This window comes from Saccostrea cucullata, unplaced genomic scaffold (genome assembly GCF_032062105.1).
Source record: "Saccostrea cucullata isolate Sc308-1 unplaced genomic scaffold, CSIRO_AGI_Scuc_v1 ctg1186, whole genome shotgun sequence".
Classification (NCBI taxonomy): domain Eukaryota; kingdom Metazoa; phylum Mollusca; class Bivalvia; order Ostreida; family Ostreidae; genus Saccostrea; species Saccostrea cuccullata.
Genome location: NW_026928251.1, coordinates 170,488 through 197,500, shown reverse-complemented (window position 1 = coordinate 197,500; position 27,013 = coordinate 170,488). Strand labels below are relative to the sequence as shown.

Here is a 27,013-nt window from a genome sequence, read left to right as displayed (position 1 = left end):
TGCAATCGCAATATAATCGGCACCACCGTAGCGACATCGCAGTACAGTCATCTAGGTCTGTGTAGCGTCGTAGTATGGTCTTCAATGTCGTAGTGGCAGCGTAGCGTAAACGCACTAAACACGGCTTCTTGTCGGCAACGGTCTGCGTAACATCGTAGTAGAAGCGTGTTAGCAGCGCGTTTGACGTAGGGACATCGTAGTACGGTCGTAACGAAGACCACACTTTGCCAATTTGCTCTATTTAGACGCCGATCTGCTGCGATCTGCCCCGATCCAAAAAAATTTCAGATCGTGGCTTGATCGGGATGATCGCCGTAGAGTCGCAGCTCTGTGTGAACGGGGGGTAATCTATGAGTAATTTATCATAAGCTAATATTCATAGCGAGCGCAGCGAGCGTCGCGAAGCGACGCTCGTAACTGCGAGCTCTAACGACAACGCCTGGGCGAAGAGAAAATTGGGACTACTGCACATTCATTTTTTAGAATTTTTTGCTGCAGTAATTTTGACCCACAATGCATCACTTAGCAAAGTTGCGTTCTCGCGAGAATGACGGCAAATGTTCAACAAAAAGTTTACTCGTCTTGATTAAATGATACATATTGAAGATAAATTGTAAACGTAACTTTTTTCATTAACTTTCAGCACTGTTCAGTTTTTTCTTAGTATTTATAACTTACATACGACGTCATGTGACGTCAGAGTCTAGACGCACCAAATATCACATGCGGTTTGACGAGCCCGATCTTAATGTGTGATTGAAAATAATTTAGCAAGTGTATATTTGTTTATTATAGTGTTATTGTGCACACGAAACATTTAATAACCAGTATTTATCGAAATTAACACTTTGCACTCTGTCCATAATATCTATATGTCATCTGGTACTTACACAGAAAGAAAATTCTTAATTGCTTAAAATTCTCTGATCAACCATAATAAAGTATGTGTTTTTATTAATTTTAGATACAATTCTTAATAGTTTTAAAGAAAAAATGGCATCTGAACTGTTTGGATTTTGATAATTATAAAAAAAAAGATATTTTGAATTTTTTTTTTGAAAGGCATGGACAGATTCAACATCAATTTGTTAATGTTTTGCAGTAAAGATTTCAAATATTCTATTGACAAATGAATATTTTTTTATCTTTATAAGGTTTAATATAAATTTGATGTGATTTGGTGCATAACTAAATAAAATATGATATCACACTTCTTCATGTTCAAATTTAGTTGTTGAGTTTTTAAAGTTTGAGCTCTAAGACATGTTGTATGAAAATTAACCTGCAAAGACATGTCTTTTATTGGTGTTTTAGTTAGTTTAAGACTTATTTAAAGTATTTCAATAAAAAAAAATATAAGTTTGACAGAAAATTCTGAAAGTAAGAAACTACCTTTTATATTTCGCATTTCCTTTCTTTATCGAGGTTTGCTTTTATATGTTGCTTGTCCTTTATATAATTATAAAGGTTGGCACTAATGGGCTTACGTAAGAGTTATCTTTCTTTCTATATTAAACCCGGGCACACACTGTTGGTGCAGGATTAATATACCAGATCTAAATTTAACCTCGAGGATTTCCTGCAACTTATGCCTAAGGTAAACAGTACATGACAAATATGATCATATTTTTAGCGATATTTACTAAACATTTTTGTACATCTTGGTTTAAAAAAGAAGAAAATATTGAAAAAATTGGTCACTTGGTGTACAAAAGTCTAGGTTTATCATGTTTATTCAAATCGAAAGTAGAACCAAAAATAAAATTTTCCAAAATAAACATATCAATGAGAAGGAAAGTATCTGAGTGCCTTTCTCTTTGTTGTACTTTGAAGATAATTAAGTCAAAGGTATGACGATTTATTGTTCTATTCGGTGATTGAATATAAATTTTACATGTTAATTGTATATGATTAACAATTAAAGTAATGTACTGTTAAATCCTGATAAGGGACCAGGCAAAATTTATCACAATGATGGGACCGGTACAAACAGGCATGGGACAAAGAGTTTTTTCATTGCAAAAAACCATGGGACAAAAACATTTTTAGCATTAAGTATACCCATGGGACACAAACATTTTTTCAATGAGTTACACTACTGAAGGCTTCTATGTTTAACATCACATCCAAAGTTCAAAACCCACGAGAAAGGGAGGAAAGAAAATAAACAAACAAAATTTTTAAACAACTGTGAATTTATTTAAATTAACCTATTCAGTACATTAAAAACACTATAACTGAGTAATAAATTGGATATGACAGCTACTAAGTCTAATTTCTCAAGCAGAGTTTTCCCTTAGTATGTAAATGGGTTGAGTCCTCTTGTAAGCAAACAATATAGACTAAATTTGCAGAAGAGTGACTTTTAACTAGGCCTTGTTTGTCCTTTGGATTTATATTGCCACATGGTACCCTGTACAAGGCTGTAGGGAAATGCTTCTTCTTGTGGGAATAGTTGTACAATATCTACAATAAAAATTTATGATGACAATATTTAATACAGTACATTCTTATTTTGAAATATCTTGAAAGAACTATATGCGGTATATTGCATATACTTGCCCCCACAAAACTTACATTTCGAAAACTTCATGAAATGTGCTGAATTCAATAAATTGTATGAGAAATATAAATTAACAGAACATATTATAGTTTCAAAGCAGTTTATTCACAATTTTTGTTTTTATGACGTCACAAACTAGTCCAATTTTAGAATTTTTTTCAGAAAGAGGACAAAATTGACAAAATTTCAACAATTTTAGCTTTTAAAAATATAGAGCGCATGTTTGTTCAGGATTAATATTTACATATTTCATTGATATTATCATTCTACACATTATATCAAAATATTGATCCTGAACACACATGCGCTCGGTGACTTTTACTCAAAATATCGACGAAATATGTACTTTTTTCTGTAGAATTCATTAAAAACTGAAATTTACGTCATGTTTGTGACCTCATTACGTACATATAACGTCATTACTTATGAAAATATTCAGTGCTTAGAAGTCAGCATATACTCCTCTGTTTAAGAACTTAATTAAATATACCTCCATCAAAGTTTGATTTGGGGGGCAAATATTGGTTATTACCGAATAAAGTTCTTTAATTATGCTGTATTTTTACTTATAGTACTAGATTACAAGCATTTAGTTTTGAAAGTGCAAATACCAATATTTGGACCAATACATGTACCTGTAGCTGTTAGATTATCTTATCTTGAACACATGACAATTGATTCTTCACTTCTTGGAATAGCCCAATCACTTCCCTTACTCTCCTTCATTTGAAAGGCCCCATCTTCTGTAAGCTTCTCTCTGCTCAAATGGAAATGACTAGTATTATCCTTTCCAAAAATTGTAGCTATATGTAGGTACATGAATACTACATTTATGAAGAAATTTATTTTACTGTTCCTTTAAATTTTTACAGAAAAATTTTAAGATGAAGTTATTTTAAAAATTTAAATGATGCATCTCAATCTATGTTATAAAATCTTGCAGGTTTTTGACACACTTAGTAAAGTTTGGATTTTCTCCAAAATTCGATGAAAATTTCAGGCAACATAATCACGAACTGAGACTGAGTCTGTGATTCGAAGACTGACAAAAAAAAATCAACAAACTGGAGTTTGGCATTATCTTCTTTCATAACGTCATCTATTTTCTACTTACATTTATGGTCCCATACTGTTTAATTTATCAGTCTTCTTTCATAAGACATCAACTGCCTTTCTGCAGTATCACAGCCCATTTTTCTGTCACTACAGGAAGCAGAATTAGGTCGTTAAATGTAGAACCAAACCGGAACGGATATACGAAATTCTGAATTTTTTTTTTTTTTAAGTTCTGTTTGTTTTTGTTTGTTTGTTTATTTATTAAGGAAATGGCACATGTAACATAAGATTGGCACATAGAAACATAAGTTGGCACATAAATAAATAAGAGTTAGACAATATATGTGTTTTTAGAAGCTAATAGTATAAAAACTCATTTTCAGATATTGATCGCGTTTTGAATAAAAGGTGAAAAGACGGATTTCTCCTTAACCTAGGCGTGCGGATGACGTTAAAAATCGAATTTATTTTAAACAGCCTAACACAAGAGAGAAAATCATTATATTTAAAAATATGTATATATACATTCTTTTTTTTCCGAAAAAGGTTGTATCTTCGAAAGTCAAATGAAGGATTCAAATAGCAAAATAAATCTTCAAATTAATGAATACTATTACAAATTATAAAAATAAACAAACAAAAAAAAACAAGAAATCTGTGAGCCAATGCTCAGTAGTAATACCCCCGCTCTGATGTAAATAAGCACTATCATGTTAATATACACAAGTTCAATTACAGGCAGATGCACAGAAAAATATGAAGTTGACATCAGATTCATATCAAAATTAATCCCACCATATGGCATGCCTAAACAAAGAGTGTAATAAAATTTGAAGCATCCGCTATGAATAGCTAATGAGAAAACTGCGAGGAAAATTTGTTATTTGTGAAACAGACAGATGCACAAACAAACAGGAAGTTGATATCCGATTTGAAAAAAAAAAGATTTATCCCAACATATGGCATGCCTCAGGGAAGATTGTGTTAAAATTTCAAGCATCTGCAATCAATAGTTGCAGAAAAAACTGCGACGAAAATTTGTTATGTATGAAACAGATGCACAGACAAACAGGAAGTTGACATCGGATTTGAACGAAAATGAATCCCACCGTATGGCATGCCTCAGAGAAGATTGTGTTAAAATTTACATCTACAATGAGTAGTTGCTGAGAAAACTGCGACGAAAATTTGTTTCGGACGGACACACAGACAGACGGACAGACAGACGGACAGACAGACAGACAGACAGACAGACAGACGGACAGACACACAAGGGTAAAACAGTATACCCCCCTCTCCTTCGGAGCGGGGGTATAATTATCGATTATTTTCACCAATCAAGGGCACAAGATGTTACCATGGGACAATAACTTCTTTTTTTAGTCTTAAAGCATGGGACGGATATTTTTTTTTTCAAGTAAAATGCCATGGGACACATACTTTTTTAAAATGAGAATTTTGTTTTGTACTGGTCCCATCATGGTGATAAATTTTGCCTGGTCCCTAATACAAATTGAAACTGGTCGAGGTTGTTTTGTTGTTGTGATTTTCATTATCTCACTGCTTTTTTGATAATATAGAACATGTTTCTTGTGCTTGAGATACAACCAAAACATAAGGTACCGAAAGAATGTCAAAATTATCCAAGTTACACAATGGGAAAAGAGTCAAACGTTGAAAATAAAAATCGCTTGGCCACTTGGCTATTCTAAGCGGTGTACTTTTAAGTACACTAAATTAGTACAAAAGAAAAGTATTCCGCGTATATGAATTTAATCACACTTGATGTACATGTATGAAACTGTGGTGGAAGTGAATAATAAAATCTTCAATCATAAGTTTGTTGGTGATATGATTAATAGGACATGAACCTATAATACACAATAGAGGTTATAAATACAACTGCTATATCTCTAAATGTACATTTGAACAGGAATACTAGTCATGACATCAACATGCCTGAAAATTATCCAAACTTTAACATACAAAAGTACGTGTCATAAACTATTTACAAATAAGCTTATAATATTCATAATATCTGATAATCACAAACTAAACTAGAGGTACTGTGAGCGATGAGCTCACTAAATGATACCCCCCGCCTCCCATATGGTTATAACTGGTGAAAAAGTCCATTTTTTCCTGTGGCCGGGAAACCCAAAATATGTGTCGGATCAAAAAGTAAAATAGGAGGTGCACAATGGCAATATGTAATAAAGATTCTGTGAAAGTTGCATCAAATTTCATTCAGTGGTATGAGAGGAGTTGCGGATAAGAGATGGGTACCCCAAAGCGTAACAGACGGACGGACGGACAGACGGAAGGACGGACAGCTAGACGGACGGACGGACAGACGTACAGACGGACGGAATTAACGATTACTATATACCCTCCCGCTTTTCAAGCGGGGGGTATAATAAATGTAGAATAACCAATAACTTTAAAAACTTTCAAGCTATATAAATTGAAAAAAAAAAAATAAGAAAAAATGATTTCAGATACATAGGAAATAACCGCATTTGAAATCAATACTGAATGTTAAGGGAACTACAGTAAAACTCGTTTAGTGCGAACACGGATATAGCAAATTCACGGATATAGCGAGGTTTTTCTGGGTCCCCGGCAAATTTCTTAGCAAATCTTTGTAAAATTTTACGGTTATAACGATATCTAATATAACGAATTTACGGATATAGCGAACCGATTTTAGTAATACTTAAAGGAAAACAAGCATATTGCAATTTCGCTATATGTAGTTATACAAATGTGTTATACGGATATAACGAATTACGGATATAGCGAATTAAATTCAAAGGTCCCCAGGACTTCGCTATAACCGAGTTTTACTGTATTTTGAACGACACAGATGAGGGGCAAAGATTTGGTCTAAAATAAACCTGCCTAGCTGTCAGATTTCTTTGTTTAGCTTACATGGTGTTCTATATATGAAATATTTAATTTATAATAAAACAACAAAATTCCTTGGATTAGGTAATAAAACAAGATATCCGGGTATGTTGTTGAATTTAAGAAATTGTTTATAATAATGAAAAGAATTTGTATTCTTGAAAGCATAATTTCTTTAATGTACTCATTTTCTTTATTCTTGATTATGTACCTTATATTCATTAGAAATAAAACAAACTTAGTTTGATACTTTTACATTTATCTAAATATTTATATACAGCTTTCATACAAATCCCAAAGAAGACATTCACTCCTTCATACTGCTTAACATTCACATTAAATAGGTAAAGTAGGGAAAAGAAAAAAATCGTTTCTACTGATTGTAGCATAATGCTTAATCCAATGTTATACTCTCATAAAAGTTTTTCAACTTTAAGAAAACATAACACCTTTGGGCACGGAAACCAGAGAAATGAAAAATAAAAAAATCACTCCGAAAAATCATGCGACTAGTTGACAAAAAACAACTAATTGAAAATTTCTATAAATAGTAGCATAGCTGCTGGTAAATCCTTAAAAATGATAACTAATATCTTACATGTTAGACTTAATGAATAATAAAATAGAAATATAAATATCCTTAAATAGTTTAAATTACATAAATTATGATAAACTCTGAAAATAAACCATTTTAAGTCAAAGAAAATTCAGGAAAAGATTATTTTAAACAACTTGAAAAGTTCTCTTTATTATAATATCTGTAAATATCTTGAACAGAAGATAATAATTCACATCAAATAATTTGACAACTTTAACGTGGGCTTACACAAGTAGAGAATGTATGCTGTTAAAAATATATCTAAAGCTGCAATGACAAAAAAAATTATTTAGAAAAAAAAATGTTTTTATTTTTCGTTACTTGGACGAAATAGTCAATGGCTGAAACCAAATACACTGAATGTCTGCAAGGTTACACTTTTTGGCATTTTTCTATCTTTGTGATATTTGATAAAACAAATAACTTTTGTTTGGTTTTTTTTAAATAAATATTTGTTTTAAAAATTCAACCCTATTTCTTAGAATGAGAGGTCTCTTGTGTATAAAATTGATAAAGGTGGAGAAATTTTAAGAAGTTGAAAATAGGCAAAGTCAAAAGACGGCATATGAAGGTATTAAAGACAAGAATATTTTGTAATTGTAAGAGTTTAATGCTGAAGTATTTTAGTTCAATTTCTAAATGATGTTTGAAAATTTTAATATATTTCTATTAAATGAATATTATATATTTGAGATAGCAAAGACAATTTAAATTTAACTATCATTAATAATATAAGAAATCTGTTCTTTCTTTTTTTTACTTATGTCAATGAAGTTTTAAGTTACAACGAAGAAATACGTACAATTTGAATAATTTTGCCTTTGTAGTTACTGACATTTTAAAGCAAATATCACTAAGAAATATCTCAGATTTAAATGATATCAATCCATAGATTTATTTCACATTTTAGCTGTTATACTTTACATGTGATCATTCATGAATTAAAACAAGTATGGAAAAATATTCTGTTTATTATGATTTGATAATTATAAAATAATTATAAGGAATCGTCGTCTACTGAACTATAAATGTGCATTTGTTCATTTTATGTGATCAATTTGCATTTTTCCTCTTAGTAAATACACACGATAGTACTTTGATGTTTTACAAAGTCGCTTGATGCCAACTACTTGTTGACAAATGTTTTATGTAAAAGTTTGTGTATTTCAGATGCAAAGTGGAAAAGGAAGTCAAGATATTCTGATGTATTTCGTTATTTACCTTATTCTTCATGGAAAGGTTAGTTGAATTTGAGATAATAATATATGTGTGCTTTTGTGATAAAAGATTGACCGTTGTTAGTCGTCGATGAAGTTTACCTCTTCTCCAGAACCACATAGCCTATTTAAGACAAAATAAGTATCTTTGGGCAAGAGAAATTCGAGTTTGATCTAATTAACTGCCTCAATTTCTTCCTAGGTATTATATTACAGAATTAATGAAAATGTAATGGCATATTTTAAAACATTTCTGATTGTACACAAGTTTCATTTGGCATGTCATTACCAGGGTAAGTGAAGTCATAGTGGATGATCAAACTTTTACACAGTGGAATACATAGGGAAAAAATGCTTCAAACCCATATTTAGTCAAATCAATAACAACATAACCTCAAGTAGTGTAGATTGAAGAACTGGGTCAAACTTTCAAAATGTAATGTGGAAAAAAAATGCTTTTAAAACCTTTTTTCTCAAGAACGACAACACCATGATTAATCATTTTTATATTGAAACATCAAACGACAGTGTTGATGCAAGTTTGATCAATTATTGACCCCCAAGGTAAGTGGGGTTTATGGAGCCACTAAAAGAGATCAAACTTTTACGTAGGAAAACATAGTCGGAGAATTCATAAATTAAACTTTCAAGAACTACAGACCATGTTAACTCATATTAGTACCGAAGCATCCTCATGTAGTGTCAATTGAAATCAACCCCGCCCTGCGAATCTAGATCAGATGATCGTCAATTTAACCTAAAAAATGTTATGAAATTTTTTTCTCAAGAACACCAGATTTAGTAGTTAATTTAGCAAAATCTCTTTCAGCACGGCGACATTACTCAAAAACCCACAAATAAAAAAACATTCCTGAGTTATGTAAAATCACAGTCTTTTAGCTTGTGGTAAACCAAAATAATACTTGTTGTTAGAGTTATCCGCGATAAGAAGTCCAGACCAGGGAAAAATTCTCTAGAACAGTTGTGTATATAAGACTTCTCGTTTTGCATGGATTCAGATTCAATTTATATTCAGGATCTCTTAAAGGCGTTCAATCCTTAGCTTTGGAATGGATTTTGGTCCTGTCTTTTACTAAAAAAGAATTCTACATCCTTTTAGTTTTAACATTCAATATGGATGAAATCTGATATCTACAATGCAAATTGAACTTTATTCAATGAAAGAAAAGCAATCAAATTCTATTCTATTCTAAATTACGATTTTTCCATGATAGTAGTACACAAAGCTGTTTTTTGTAGTGAAATATGCTGGTTCTTAATTATCTATTAAATTATTTCCAATGAATTCATTCAACAATGTGTGACAAAAATAACAAAAATATTCTGAAAATCCAGGAAAAATGAAGCCAATTTTTACATAAAATTTACACGTATTTTTAGTAATATCCAAAAATTTACATCATACATTGTATACCCCCACTTTTGATATTTGTTCTAAATATTTAAGATAAATTTGACATTTTTGCTTAAATTTAGAAAAAAGATTAAGACTTTAAAATAATTTACTTGCTTATCAAATGTTTAATGCCAGAAAATATTATTTGTGCAGAAAGGTCAAATAATTGATGATGTGAAGCAATTTCAACTTTTCATATTAACAATATCAAGAGGGACGTTAAACAATATACAATCAATCAATCAATCTTATTCACAATTTCAAAGTGTTTTTTTTAAAATACACTTAGAGTTCTTTTTTAATGCTTTAATTGGATAAAAATATTGGAGGGAAAACGTATATGTAATTGTTAGTTAAGACACAAATTTCAGTGCAATAAACGTCATATTAAATTTACTGTTATACCAAAAGAAGCATATTGACCCCAGTTTTTTTTATCAGAATTTTAGTTATGCTACTTATGTAAAAACTAAAAATATACACAAGACAAAAAAGTTTAAGACTTTAAATATCAGGATCGAACATTGTTAAGCCCAGAATTTTGTCCATAATATAGGGCCCAAAAAAGGTTAGTTTTAACAAAATCAGCTGATAAAGAACATAAGAGAGTGGTGACTTAATTTAGCGATGTGGACCATGGGTATCTTTTTTTTACAATTTACAATATATGTCCATAAAATCTTAAAATTATATAATGCTGAGTATAGTTACAAGTACTGATAAAGATTTGCTTTGGACATGTTAACAGAAGAAGCCGCCAGAATAGAGGAAACAAGTTAAGTAGTGAATTTCAATTATTATCTGACATTTAATGCAAATATCGTATGTACTGAGCGTAAGAATATCGTTTATGTTAGCCCCATTTTTAACCAAAGTTATACAGAGGTCATGCAGATAACCTGCGCAATTATTACACATATTTTCAGATAACATGCAAAATTAATGCTTTCATTTGCTTTTCATTTGAGTTTTAGTATTCACCTTTCGATCAAGCATACTCAAGTTGTATAATTTTTATGTGATAATTATAACTTATGTGGAAATAACCTGAAGGAAGAAACAGTGTTCTTTTACTTGTAAAGGAAAATTAACATTTTTTCAGAAATGCAAAGGGAATTTGTTTAAATTTTGCAAATAGTTATGAATGAGTTGACACCGGATACATTTATTTAAAAACTGGTTTCAACGTGAATGATTGCAATATGTTTTGATTACCATAGACAGAATTAAAGACTTGTGATCTTTTTAAGCATTATTTTTTTTTATTTGTATCTTTATTTCAGTAGCAAAAAACCCAAATCGAATACTTTTCCGAAAAAGTTTTACTTTATTGTCACTTCGGGTATAAAAAAAAATTAAGAACGTCTTAGTGCCTCATGTCTATTACGTTCATGCTTTTATGATATTTAGTATGAAAAAATCTGATACTTTGTAAATGACGATGCTTTAGCATTATATATGCATTTGTTTTTTTTAAATATTCTAATAATTTAGCATTATATTCTGATTATTAAACATTAGGTGCTGTTACTGTAACATAATATGCTGATAATTTTATGAACCACATGGCCAATGTCAACCAATATTTCCATAAATCCTATAGAAATGGGAATTTAAGTTCGTTCAAACAAAGGGCTGCATCCTCTTTCAAGGAGAAAAAAAATGGAAAAAATATAATGATATCTTTAAAACAATCTTGTCAGTTACCATGGGGTCAGAAAAAAAGATATTTTTGTAGAAGAATTATTACTTTTAAATTAATTAATTCAAGTATATGGAAATGCAAGTCATGATCCTTCGAAATTCTTGGGTTAAGTGGAGCCACAATGTAAGGGTGATCAAAGTGTAACGTAGGTGTTTGTAGGAAAAAAAAATTCAAAGAAAAGCACAGCCATGCTTAGCGATTCGAATATGATAGAATCGATAGTGTAGATATGTGTAGAAAATTGTTTTAATTATGATCCCGGGGTTTTACATGTATATGAGTTCTTTCTGGTATAGTAAAACTAAATATTAAATTTTCCGAAGAAGAGAAAAATGGAGAAAAAATTAAAGAAAAGCAAAGCCATACTTATTTGTACACTTGTAAATTTGGAGACATCATCAAGTAGACTCATTTAGAACTTAGTTATATACATGTAAATTTTGAGACCTCATCAAGTAGACTTATTGTAAATTCAAATTGTTCAAATCATTACTCCGGGAAGTAGAACAGGACCACAGGAAATTACCATATGCATTTACTTCCTTTTCTAGTAAAATAAGATTACCATACTCTGTGGCATCAAATTCATTTGTATATATTCGTTGGACGTATGAATGGAAGTATTTTTTGCTGATATCCTTGATATATCTAAAGACAAGTATTTATGACTAAATAAAAGGAACTTTAAAGAGTGAAGAGTTTTTTTAATTATGAACCCAGGGATAGCTTAGCGCAACAATAGGCTACTAAAATAGAAAACAAATGATCTTTTTCGTGCCAGCACGTACTGCGACACTGGACTTCGGATTACACAATCAACCAATAAAAGATAATTCAATTTATGAGAAATCTGTTAAATTTTACATCGTCGAATACTTACGATTTTTTAGACCAATCAAAATCTTTGTTTTTAATGCGCCATTTTTGAGCCTGTCAATGCAATGGGGAAAAAAAACCTATCACCCACCCCTTGTATGCGTTTTTTTTTTGGTATTTACATTCAGTCAAAATTTGTATTCTTTATTACATGTACCAGTAACTTGTCATACGTTTCTTGGATTTGCAATCATATCCGAAAGAAATTCGATTTTCGCTAATAATGCTTGTTGACGAAGAAACAAAATCGAACCAGGACCTTAACACCCCTCTCCTACTGTTATTGTGATTTGAATTCAAGATACGTGGTTTAATGTGACCTATTCAAAGGTTACAGGGTAGAACCGGTTTTATAGATGTGACGATGGGAATTATGCTTTGGAAAATCTCACTCGTCACTACATGTTTTCGTTTTTACACTTTTTACACTACAGAATTCTCAGGACAGGAAATGCTCAAGCTTTTATATCTACTCTACACATATAACTCACAATACTGTCATTGATACTGTGGGACGAAGAGGGGAGAGATGTCAAATTTGATAAATACAACACGGATGCTGAAACATTAAAGTAAAAGTAAAATACACAAAATCACTCCTTGACACCGATAAAATTGGCAGTAAATATAAAATTATCATAGTCTGTCTGTTTTAAAAATACGTCCTGTGGCTGTGAAAAATGTTTTTGCATTATTACATTCATAGATTAAAAATAAATTCCTCCCACGACTGTGTCATACATATAATGCTCAACTTGATAGCTCGCTGTACGTATTGAGCACGCAATCAATATCAAACACACACGGTTTCAGAATGATTCCAAACCATATAGGTTAACACGGGGTTATATATGAAATAGCTTGGTGTACTGGGTATATGGTATGGTGAAGATATTAAAGCTACTGAGTTAATGAATATCCTTGTAACAAGAATCTTATATCTATCTATTTAAAAAAATTGTTTTTTAAAAGATGACAAGGCCCTTATCAACAGAAGTGGGCATCGCCGTCTAGTGTCAAATAAAATTATAATGAAAATTGTGACTTAAATTTCTTTTCAAAGGTTCGTCTCTGATACGCGTATGCATTACGATTGTTGTGTTTCTGTATGTACCGAAATGTTAGAAAAATAATATTCAGAAAGGCAACAAAAGATTACAGCGGAAATAAAAAAGTGAATGAGGCCTAGAAAGTTTAAATATCATTGTAGACAGCACGTGGGTTTTGAATAGTTTCTTTTGAGTGCTGAACAAAACCATTAAAAACACAACCATATAACTGTCAAGTGAACCAATAATGGCAGTTTTTTTAGATACAGAGGAATTCGAAGAATCAATTCTTCGCGAGAAATGGAAGAATTTGATTGGCTGAATAAGTAAGTTATGTTCTAACATTTATTTGACAAATGAATAGTCTCTCATTGCAAGCATGAAAGAAAATGCTTTCATTTAAGAAATGGATGGGAAAAAGTCGTTATGCCTTTCCCAAGGTCATAAGTTTATCCCTTTTTCAAGCGTAAAATTTCAGAAGCATTCGTAGTAAACCACATTTCTCTTCAGCTGATTTGTCAGTTAAATTCATGTTTGTGCTTCATTTGCTAATCTGACGCCTAAAACATAGTCCCGATTCCGATGCAAAAAAAGAAACTTTAATTCATGCCTGCAGAAAATTTTATTTTAGAAAATGCTTATTTAAGTTTGGAAATTTACATTTGCAAATGTTTTTCTTTATATAACACTACTGAAAGCAATCGTATTTATAACTGGATAAATACAGGTACGCGGTCAAGAGGTCATAGATGTGCGTATGGATAAACGTTCGACGTAATTTCTCAGTGACGACATAATGGGTCTACGTGCGTTCAGTGGATTACATACATCCCGATGGGTTTGAAAAATAATGCATTTCACACGTTATAATCACAATCAGGCAAATTTAAAGTATGAATTAGTAACAAATGTAAATATAAGAAATAAGGTATCATTTTTGAGTTTTACTGGGATGTAAAACGGGTTGGCACATGGTCAAATCTTCCATAAAGGGCTTTATGTGATTTGATCACGTAACCAACCCGTTCTACATCCCAGTAAAACTAAAAAAATGATGCCTTATTTCTTAAATGAATTCCAGAGAGATCAGTTGAAGTACATTTCTACAGATATCATAGTGTGGTTAAAACGGAAACGCTACAAAACTTTTCTGTTTACCATGTCTCCAGTTGCTAGTCTTTTCCTAGCCACATTTCCGTGAATAATTGACCCTATCTTGCTGTAGTCTTGTTTACTCTCGTCAGAGCTATTCTGAATTCATCGGATTTTACAATTGTAATACATGTAACAACGCGAAATATAATAAACCTGGATTATTACATTTTGCGTCGAGATCAACGCAAAATTTAATAACGCAAAATGTAATAACACGACTTTTGGATTATAACATTTTGCGTTGTTACATTAGGCGTCGATATTAAGCAAAAGGAAAGAACGCAAATGTAATAACACACTTTTTGGTCAACCAGATTGAGTACAATTTACAATAGAGTAGTAGCCTATGAAAACGAAAGGAAAGAATAGATATATGCGATTTCTTACAATTAATGAATTTTAGAATATATTGATTTAATTAGCTTCGTGAATTAAAAATCAATTTGATACATTTATTAAAATTATAGGGTCACCCGCGTGGTTGCATTGGTTAGAGCGTCTGCTCTAGGGTCGCAAAGTAAGGATTTGATCCTTATGTCGGGGGTTCGAATCCCACTGTGGGACGTGGAGACCGGTCCTTCGGATAAGACCGTATAAACCAATGTCCCGTGTTGCAGTATGTGCTAGCATGAACAAGACCCCTCCCTGCTCAATGGTCCGGAGATTATAGGAAAAATTTTGCAGCTCTCCACCGGCAAGTGGTGGCGTCTCCATATGAGTGAAAAAATTCTCAAAAAGGACGTTTAACAAAATGTAATCAATCAATCAAATTAAATGTGTTAAATGCAAATTATAAACGTGCTTGTGTGGGCGGTGTTGTTGTTGTTGGGGTCGGGGAGGGATTTGCTTTTTATATGGACAAATGCAACGAATCTAAAAAAAACTTTTCATTCATACTGACAGTTATAAATATATAGCGGAAAGGAGTTCGCTTCGTGATCGGGGGGCCCGGGTTCGATTCTCGTTCGCGGCGCCGCGTCATACCTAAGACGTAAACAAAGGTAGTGACTGTTCCTTCGCCAAGCGCTCGGCACTAGAAGTGAAAGTCACGGGTCTTTCGGATATGACCTTAAAAACGTAGGTCCCGTGTCACGGTAGGCGCTGGCACGATAAAGAACCCTCACTGCTCAATGGCCCTGAGTGCCGAGTATAGTTCTAAATTTGAAGCCCTTCACCAGCATACGGTGACGTCTCCATATGAGTGAAAAATTCTCAAGAGGGACGTTTAACAATATACAATCATATAGCGGAAAGGGTGTTTATTTACAACTATGATACTATACCGTTCCATACAAATCACCAGCAGACAAGCAGAAACAAAATTCTTTCGATCTTTCTATTCAATAATCAAATGTTTCATCGTGACCACTCTTTCAAAGAAGTACATGATAATATAAACTTACAAATTAAATCTCTAGTTGCGGAATAAGGAGTCGGCTAGAATACTATTGCAAGACGTGGAGACAGGTTCTTGTCACAGTAAATGTTGGCACTCAAAATTTATAATACGCCTCTCAAAATTGTTGGTTACACGTACATATTTAAATCAATATTATGAAGTTTTGTGTTAAATGCAGTAAAAAAAATTATATTTTGTTTCATTACATATTGTTTTATTACATTTTTCGTTGTCTTTAGTGCAAAAATAAAATAACGCAAAATGTAACATCGAAAAAGCACGTTATTACATTTTGCGTTGATCTCGACGCAAAATGTAAAAACCCAAAATGTGATAATCTAAAAATCTTGTTATTACGTTTTGCAATATCATACTTTCATGTAAATTACTTGAATCTGATTCGTCGAGAAACATTTGATAAAAAACACTACTACCCGCTGAATAATGAAGCCACGCCCTCCTGCATAGCAACAGTCAACATTGCATGACGACGGGTGGTATTACAAAAAATAGCGACTGGGCGGAATATATCCGCGCATGGATCACTGTAATATGTATTTGTATAAGCATTCAGTATAATATAATAAATATTGCATGTTGTTGAATGTAACATTGAAAATTTTTACCCCTCGAATACCATTGTCAACCTCGGCTGCGCCTCGGTTGACAAAGTTTTCTTGGGGTGAAAATTTTCAATTTTACACTCAACTACATGCAATATTTATAAATTATTACATTTTGTGTTGAGTTCGACGCAAAATGTAATGACACAAAATGTAAAAATCCATGTTTATTACATTTCGTGTTGTTATTACATTTCGCTTTGTATCAGCGGCACAATGAAGTCAACTTGTTTACACTTAAATTGCAACTTTTTTTGTAAATCACTTTAATCGTGTTCATATTTTATCAAATGTATTTACTATAGCTATAAATAACATCTTATTTATGTTAAATATTTAGAATTATACAATCATTGAACACATCATGCACATTAATGCAAAAAGAATATTGTGAGGCCTTTTTGCACTAAAAATATATCATGTTGGGGTATTACAAATCTCAATAGACACTAAAATATTTTGTTTTATTAAACGGTTTATGAAATATGTGCTGATCGGTTGGAAGTATTGTGTTGGTTAAAATAAAGAACAAAAATAAATGCGGCTTTTAAGGTCATTGGCAACGCAGGGTTTCCGGAGAATAAAGGTTTATACATAGGTTTTCTCACTTATGAAAAAAAGTCATTGAGAGTGATCTCCCGTATGGAATTCTCTAGGCGCTGAAAACAAATAAAGCATATGTTACAGACTGAGAAGTAAACAAAAGCACGTGTGTTTTTTATCGGATATATTCAACTCTACAGTAATAAAAAAAAAAGCAGCGATGGGTTTGTTTAAAGTGTGCTGAGGTGGCAGGCATTCAACAGGTCGTTATTTAGAATAGGTACATGAATGCTGGGAAGTGCAAAGATGTGAAATAATTATACTGAAAGTTGTGATTGCCAGGTAGACCGAATGAGAACGATTCTATAGGTTATGTGAGATAGACACCATTAAAAGTTACTATAAATCCTTGCAAAAATGTTTTATGGCAGTTCGCTTCCAATAAAGTAAATTAGAAACAAACAACCAGTCTCTTGATCATAATGAATATTGATTAGATGTGAAGGGAAGTAACTCAAAATTAAAGAACACTGCTGGTATTTCTGTGTTTTGTTTCAATATTTGCATTTTCAGCCCAAAAATATGCATGTCATCGGAAATAAGGTTTCAACAATGTATTTTATGTATAAACATTATGAAATAAATGGGTTTTGGAGAAAACGTATGGTTGAAAATAATATATGGCAATTTTTTCAACATTTTACATAGGAAATGCATTGAAAATTGTAAAAAAACATTGATTTGACAAAATTTATAAAGGAAGGCTGGCATGATGGGTAAAAAGAAACTGAATTGAATATGTTTGGTACCATTAAACCTGTTCAAAAAATCTTGAAAAATCCTATACGAAAACCAGAAACGTTGCCAATGACCTTAATGAGAATTTCGTGATATGGGTCAAAATTCGCTATTTTCAGGCATTTTTCAGTGTAAATCTTATTTTTATTTCTTAAACATTAAGTCTACTGAGAGAGTGTGTAAAATTATGCCCAATTTGGATTTAAAAGCCAAAATAGATGTCAGTGCAATTTAAATGCCAGGCCACACAAATGGCACCAGACAAAGTTCTACGTGATTTTCAAGCTAGAACTTATATCTGTATTTCAGGTTACCCATTATTTAACAAATCGCAAGTAAGTTTTAGAAATTTTGTAAATGTATATTTACTGTTTTTTCGCCTTCCTTATTTTTTAAATAAATAGAGGTGGATGAGTATGGACGGGAAGAACATTTCTCTGATACTTCTATCTGTCTTCTCATTCCATCTTTTTTCATCCCTCTCTTCCCCATTTTAGCTTTAACCTCTTTAAATTCCCTATCCACAATTTTCTTGTTTATCTATAGAATTGGTATGCAAATCGACCAACGTTATAATATCCCCTTTTGAGAACCATTAAAAAAAATATTTTGGTACGTTTTCCTATAACTTTTCAACATGTACTGTATGTATACAGATAGAGTTGTTTTCTACCTTTGTTTTTTTTTAAATATCCTGTTTGTTAAATATTCGAATCAAGTGAACGTCAAAACGAGCTTACGGAAAGATAATGAAAATAAAAATCTTCATTTTTTGTTAACTGTATTTATAAAATTGGCGTTACGTTCTTTGGAACCATAATTGATATAATTAAATAATTTTGTGGTCCAACTTATATTAAGCATGTGTTTGAATTGTCAGTTTTTTCGAAATATGAATTTCATTTTTAAACTGTTCTATGTATGTCTCAGTATGTATGTGCGAATATTACTTTTAGGTAGGTATTATTGACGCTGATACATGTAAAGCATCAAAACCAACACAAACAACGGTACATTCTTGCCCACACACTTCATCAGAACTTCAGAAGGCAAAAGAAGAAAAAGATTGTGAAAGTATAGCAACATTACAAAACTGTTCTAAACCGGAGGAGTTTGTTTATCATTGTCTTCCAAGCACAAAAAAGGACAAACTGTATGAAGTGTGTGCTCCAGCGATCTACTCATTAGGTTGGCAAACATTATTTTTCACATTCCTAGAAAAGGCAAATGTACCAATGCTTTCCTTAGAGACAGGAATGTATCCTAACAAAGTTTCAATATGTCTTTATCAAGCTAAGCATATTTTATAGATACATAGGTTTATGTAAGTTTCAATGAAATTAAGACTTTATAAGAGATCAATTATTTCCATATAAATACATTCACAGCATAAAGCGTTTATGTTCTTTGAAAACAAGTTTAACTGCACATTTTAGGTTATTGCATTGGATACGACGACCTCAATCAAAATGTTCAGATTTTATTCAAGGATTCCTGCACTGCAAGTAGCTGTTTACAAAGATTTTCTTCCGCAGACGTATTGAAATGTGAGTTATGTAGCCTGAATCAAAGTCATCTTTCTCGTCAAAGTTTTACATGTCACATTACATTTGAATTATGCTTTGAAATGCTTTCATCTTTCTTATATCAACAGCTTCAGATGTAGGCCTAAGTATTGTGGAAAACAATAAAAACCTTTTCCCTTATAAGATTTGTAGTTTTCCTAAATATTGATACTTTGTAGAAAAAGTAGTTTTACCGCTAGCTATTCAATTATATGATGGGGGATGGGTCCTCTAAGCAAGGGACATTTGGCATACTCGTTCAAGGTCATTGTTTTTTTTTTCTTTACATTGTAATTAAGGATTAAAAAAGTCCTACATGTAGCTAATTATGTGATATTATATCCTTTAATTGATAATTTGTGTTCTGATAGGTTCAACAATCGAAGCAAATTTAATGTCATTATTTACGCGATGGAAATATACCAAATAAATATAGGTCCGTACGTCATATAGATAGGAATATATAATTTAATTTTAGAAAATTAGATTTATCGCCGCCATCAGTTTACCAACAGATCGGAAATATACCGAAATATTTGGTTAAACTGATAAACAAGGTATGTTTTAATGAAAGGCAACTTCCGGTGTTATAAAAACTTAGAAAATAATCTTCTAAAGGACCACGGGACCGGAAAAGCTAACATTTATCTGAAAACATCATTTGGTAGTGTAGATTGTAAAGTGTTTAAATCTTGACTCTATGGGGTAGAGCTTGGTCATAATAGGTTATCTAACTTATACATTCAAATGTTTAGGAAAATCTTTAAAAAATCTTCTTGTCAAGAAACACTTGATAAGAAAAGCTTAATCTTATGTGAAAGCATTCTGGCGTAGAGAAGACTTTGAATTGTGTAAACCATGACCCCTGATATTAAGGCGAAGCTACAGGGAAGTTGAATTAAACATTGAATAATATAGGGAAAATAATGGAGATAACGAACTGTATTCAATATCAAAGTATATAAAAGAATACAAATTAGGTGCAGAAAAAACAAGGACCTCTAAAACATCAGAGGTCGGATCAGGTACCATGGAGGAGTTCTCTGGCATCCTCTGCTGACCGGTTACACCCGCCGTGTGCACCTTGTCATCATCGGCAGATAACAGAAAAATCCATCGTCAATTCAGTATATAAATAATAGACTAACAATTAGTATGAAAAATGTCAGCCAGCATTTGATTAGATGTTAAATTGTATTTGCTTACAAGGTCATTGTATCGACCAAAGAAATGATTACTTTAAACGAGACTGCTACGAGGGTTGATCCAAAAGTAATGTCACAGTGTACATATCTTATATGTTTGGCGTCATATTATCAAATACAATATATCAAAAGATGCACAAATGCAAATCTAATTAACATTGAAATTTTCATTAAATGATGTTTATTTGAATTTATTTTATAGATGTTTAAAACATAGGGCATGAGGGATGTCGCCGCGTCACAACTGATCGTCACGTTTTAAAATGTAATTTTTCTTAGAATTTAAAAGACAAACACATTTAAAAGGTTATAAAAAGCACCTAATCTCCACATTTTAAAAAAAACACAAATTTACGTAATTTTTAGTCTTCAATTGAAAATTAAATAACGACTTTAGTATTTGATATTATAACAATGTTGTTTTACTCTGCTGAAATTGAACAAAGGGATTGTCGAAATGAGAAAAAACAGCTGAACGAGTTGTAATGCATTTTGCTTCAAAATATGGGAATCATCACAAGCGAAAGTAGGGTTAATCAATCATACTCAGAGAATAAATAATGTAAAAAAGAGACTTCTTTATAGATAGTGTCAGCAATTTTGGGCGGCTGATGGGTCATTAAATGATCAGCAGAGGACAAGAAGACCAAAAGATAGGAGATTGGACGGAAACATTCAATGGTGTCTGACATTGTCAAATGAGACAGACGGATACATGTGAATTTTCAAGTTTGTCTTATGCTACTGTTAAAAAAATTGACACAGGGCTAAATAATGAAAACAGTGAGTGTATAATGGTACCAAGAATTCTTAAATAAAATGAAATTGGCGAAAGTGTTTTCCAATCACAAATGTTTCATAAAACGAAGAGAAAACACTTAAAAACATGACGGTGCGTATCCGTCATATGACGTTTAGATGCGGTGACTACCATAAACGCACATTGTTTAAAATCCGGTATTTTGGAAAGTATACTTTAGATTCCTTTGAATTTTGTGGGTCTGATTTGAAATAGATAAAGCTTCAATCAATTGTAATTTTGTTGTTTTACGTCGATTTATAGCAATGTTATCAAAGTTGTGACATTACTATTGGATGAACCCTCGTACTATCCTTGTTTCATCAACTTGTTTGTCAATAATTTAGCCCGTTTTAGAAATTGTTCATACGTAGAGCATGCTCTTACGTATCGAGTCAGTTGAGATATATAAATGCCGTATGCAGGTGATGAAGGTTTATTGCAGCATAAGAAAAGTAAGTTGACGATAAAATAGTTAAAGGCATCACGTTTATCATATAGCTTTTTGTTAGATTACCATTAACATCTTTTTCAAGTAAAATATGCAAATACGACACAGATGTGTCAGACTCTGTGGTATCTTTTATTTCAAGGCTCGAAATCTGTGATTATGGATATTACATATCGTAGGCTTTTTAAACATGCACGTTTCATGGAAGAAAATGCAGCTAAAACAATCCGTCTTTTCCTTAAACTTCAATATGCCAATAAAGGAATTGACGCGGTTAATATAAGTAATATTCGTCATCACAAAAGGGTCCAATCTTGTATTCCACCATATAAGTTAAAGACTACACCTTGTATTTCCTAAAATATACATCGACCATCGCTTCCAAACTGTTCAATTACAAACACACTTTTCATTGGCCTGCATACTGACTATCTGAAACATAATCCTCCTTTATGTTCATGTTCTTCTTCGCACTATAATTATAGTTTTGCTGGACACGTTATTACAGGTGACATAAATATAGTTAGTAATGAGGATCTTAGATCACTTATTTTAAAAGGTCCTAAATATAGGGAATCCCGATCCTTCAACTGGCGTCGGAATTTCATAAATATTATGGATTCTGTTGAAAATTACGCCAGACGATGGGCCAGATATGAAAAAGAAGACGTTGACACCTTGTCAGAATGGATAAAATGTATTAGATCTATGTTGAAGTCGCGTATTAGATTGAGGGGTAAAACGAAAACCATCTATCCTTCTGTGTTCAATAAACCAGAAGTGAAAAAAGAATTAGATAGATTACATGATCAGTACGTACTTGTTCCTGCTGACAAAGCAGGTAACAACATTGTCTTCCTTTGTAAGGTTTATTCCGTTAATTGCATTCTAGAATTTCGAAGAACTTGGATTAAATTCTACAAATGGTAATCCTACTTATACTCATACTTCCCTTTCTAAGGAAGAAATTCTTCAAAATCACGTGTCAGTTTTGAATACTTTTAATATTCCACAGAGCCAAAATGAATTTGAACTACCTTATATATATATTGGATTCCGAAACTTCATAAGAACAAACAAGATACATTGCAGGTTCCAGTAAATGTCCAACCAAGCCTCTTTCATTACTCCTCACTAAGATATTGACAGTTGTGAAGGAAAAACTTCAAGAGTACTGTTCAACTATATATGCAAGAAGTGGTGTGAATCAGTTGTGGATACTTTAAAATTCTAAAGAACTCTTGGACAATTTGAAATCACAAGACTTTACAAAAATCACCAGCTTGAAAACTTACGACTTTTCAACTTTCAACTACACAACAATTCCCCTCGAAAAATTAAAATCCATGCTTTCTGATATCATTGACAGCTGCCGAAGGCTCAAGTGAGCTTTTCTGATCACATTTTGTCCGGCGTCCGTCTGTCTGTCTGTCTGTCCGTGTTTACGAGAGTGCATTTATTGGGTATTTTTCATGCCAAGATTGTACTTATTGGGTACTTTTTGCTTATTGGGTATACCAAATAAGAAGTGTCGCTAAATATGCTTAAAACACCCTAATTGGGTATTTGCAGGTTAGTACCCAACAAAACTTGGACACGACGATTTGTCAAAAAAAGTGTCCAAAAAGTTGCTTTCACGGACGCACCGTGTTTTGTGTTTCAGTTTTACATTCGGAACTCTAAGTTCTCGAGATTTCCGAAAATCAACTTCCGTTGATCCTGATCATAACAACGTTTGTTTTCATGGAAAAAATATGGAGACTAAGAAACACTTAATGTCAACAAGATTGTCTGATTGACAAGAAAAAAGGTAAGTTTATTCGATTAATTAATATTTATCTATTGCTGGATTCTTGTTTAAGGAAAATTGATTTTAATGTGATTTTGAAAACAATTGTGCACAAAATTAAAATAGATTAATCCTAAGTTGCACTTGTATGTATTTTGAATTTTCTCTGTCTTTTAACTCTGTTGAGGGCGAGAAGTATTTAGTAAATCATGTTCATTGAGGATTTTCAATATGTAGCAGGTCAAACAGGAACTTCAATTGTGAAAATTGCAGAGAACACACTCATCAGAAGATGACCCCAGAAATAGGACAATTGTAAGTAATCAGTAAAATGATCAGGAATACTTCATGCCAACCATAAGATTTATAGAGACATTTTCGCTTCTTAAATTAGAAGAAATAGAGGGAAAAACTTGTACATACTACATAACTACTAGGCAACCAACCTTTAACGACAGGAAAGCTTTTGGTATGTGCAATACAGCTACATAAAACCTCTTTAGTATTCATGCTGAGTTTGAGAAAGTACCTTAGCATTTTTTCTAGTGTTTGCCAACATTTTCATGCACACTGTTTGCTTGTTTGTACTATCATTTTATCTTATATTCTTCAGATGCCCTTTACTTTTGCCAGTTTTGAATCATTTGTTTTAAGGGCATCCGAGGATTAGTTCCAGAACTTAATTGTGAAGTAAATACCGTGGTACTATTCGGTCATAGGTTATGTTAATATGTGTTTAACATTTTGTTCTAATAGAGGTGGCATACAGGAAAAGAAACAATACTAGACACCACTAAAAGGAATAAAATAGCTTCATCTTGTAGGTGTATTTTATTTAAGGATCACTACTTCATGTCTGATGTGGTGAAAGTTATTCATATTCTGTTTGACTGTAATTTTTCATATTTTCAACTTCTATCCAGCTTAGTCAATTTTAATTAAATAATGTGCAAAGCATACCCCAGGAAGGGGGGATGGAGTGTCAAGTGTGTCTCTGTCCCTGTCAATATAATTTCAAAGCAGTTAGTAAAGTTTGGGTCATTTTAAATCCTCTTTAGCAGAACCATTGGGCTAAAAACAATACTAAAGCGAAAGCTTTATCATTAAGTGTAGATTAAGTGTAGAGATGTTTTGAAGATTATGTACCCCTAATGTACTGATAGTGTTACATTGGAAGTCTAAAATGTGCAAGGAATAGGTGTAAAATCTTTTTAAAATCTTCTTCTTAACAATCAGAAACTAACAAACTGTCTACTTAATATGCAACATCGTTTTGTGTGATGAATGATGATTCCATTTTGATAAAATTATGGCAGATGGGGGTAGGATGAAGATGCAGTTAGACATAGAAGAAACAAAAAAGAGTTGATACAATTTAGTTTTTCTTGTATTTTATTTATCAATACATATTTCTGAATAGAAATATACTTCGACTTCTTGGTTGGGTTTGATCAACATAAAGGGTGATCTTACTGTAGTCAAGAAAAACATGTTTTATACGGCAATGAAATGCCTTCATCTAATTGCAGAATGAATAAAAAGGACAGAATCAGATTTGAAGGAGATGCCTGAAATGAGGAATATTTCAAAGATTGCCTGAGCATAACAACTGCTACTGGATAAACATATGGCAATATTAAAGAGCAGGGTCAATGGAAGTATCATACAGTATAGGCCATGAGAGACCCTGAAGAAGAAAGTATGGAAGAGAGACAAAAATAAAACCATTTTGACATTTATTGAAATATAGGATCAAAGCCTTACATGTAAAATTTGGGCATGTAATGACTTTTCTCTTGCTCTAAGACTTCTAACAGTGATGATTTGATTTAATATCTTTATCCCGATTTGTCGAAAAGATTTGGACATAGTGCATCAATTATTTTAAAGTTTTGATACAACGAATTCATTCATTATGCTTGTAACTGAGTTTTCTGGTGCGACACTGTTTAATCGGCTTCAAAACTAAGTTTGTGATTTCAAAACCAGATTAATGAGATACATGTAATATCTTTTAACATCGGTGACTATTAAATCCATTCTTTTACATCTCAGAAGTATTTTTATTATTACAGGGAAAATATGCATTGTACATGTATCTGTAATAAACAGGATCATAGAAATTTTCCATATAATACAACACAATCTTAGCAACTGAAGGCAAATATTTTATCAAGGGTGTAATCTATTTATCAATATGGTTTTCAGCATCTTGCTCTACCTGTAATGACTTCCTCCAAGTTCCAATATTTAAATTAAAATTTTGCAAACATGGTTATAAAATTCTTTAAAAGCCAAATAGTTTAGGCACAAAATGCTCATATATTCCCTATCATTTGTAAAGTGTTCACGGAATGAGATGTGGAATGTTAGAATTAAAGTATTAAATATGTTTTGGACTTATGTATGCTTATGCAGATACATTTGAATTCAACTAGGGAGATAAATGTCATACTTATTGGGTTTGCAATCTAATGCAAGAGTATAAATATCCAAGACAAATTTGACAATTTTAATGAAGGGTATAAGTACCCAAGAAGAATTGGACAAGTAAACATTACCTGTTGGGTTTTATTCTAATGTTGGGTTGTAATATCCAAGAGGAGTTGAACCAATGTCCAATACCTATTGGGTTTTCTTTCATATGAAAAAAAATTTGGGTAACCCAAGAAGAATGTCCAATACCTTTTAATTTATATACTATTGAAGGGATGAAGATATCCAAGAAGAATTGGACAGGTGTCCATCACCTGTTGGGTAGTATTCTTATGAGGAGATTCTCAAGAAACCCAAGAATTAGACAAGTGTCCATTGTCTGTAGGGTGGGATGTAGATATCCAAGAGGAGTTGGACGTATGTCCATTACCTGTTGGGTGGTATCGTGATGAAAAAATTCAAGAAACCCAAGAAGACTTGGTCAAGTGTCTATTACCTGTTGGGTAAGATGTAGATATCCGAGAGGAGTTGGACAGTTGTCCATTACCTGTTGGGTTATATTCTGATGATGCAATTCAAGAAACCAAAGAATTAGACAAGTGTCCATTGCTTATTGGGTGGGATGTAGATATCCAAGAGGAGATGGACAGATGTCCATTACCTGTTGGGTGGTATTCTGATGAAGAAATCAAGAAACCCAAGAAGAATTGGACAAGTGTGCATTTCCTGTTGGTTGGTATGTAGATATCCAAGAGGAGTTGGACAGGTGTTCATTACCTGGGTTGTATTTTGATGATGTAATTCAAGAAACCCAAGAATTAGACAAGTGTCCATTACCTGTTTGGTGGGATGTAGATATCCA

At 32.3% G+C, this 27,013-nt stretch overlaps 1 protein-coding gene across 1 annotated transcript in view; it reads left to right on the top strand.

Annotated features, from left to right (window-relative positions):
* Positions 1 to 27,013, top strand: part of LOC134276905 (uncharacterized) — a 72,283-nt gene that overhangs the window by 36,277 nt on the left and 8,993 nt on the right. The window contains exons 2-5 of the mRNA XM_062759183.1: positions 7,607 to 7,695; positions 8,295 to 8,363; positions 18,863 to 19,094; positions 19,343 to 19,453. Coding sequence (XP_062615167.1) covers positions 7,690 to 7,695; positions 8,295 to 8,363; positions 18,863 to 19,094; positions 19,343 to 19,453 — 418 coding nt within the window. The 5' untranslated portion in view covers positions 7,607 to 7,689. The remainder of the gene's footprint in view (positions 1 to 7,606; positions 7,696 to 8,294; positions 8,364 to 18,862; positions 19,095 to 19,342; positions 19,454 to 27,013) is intronic.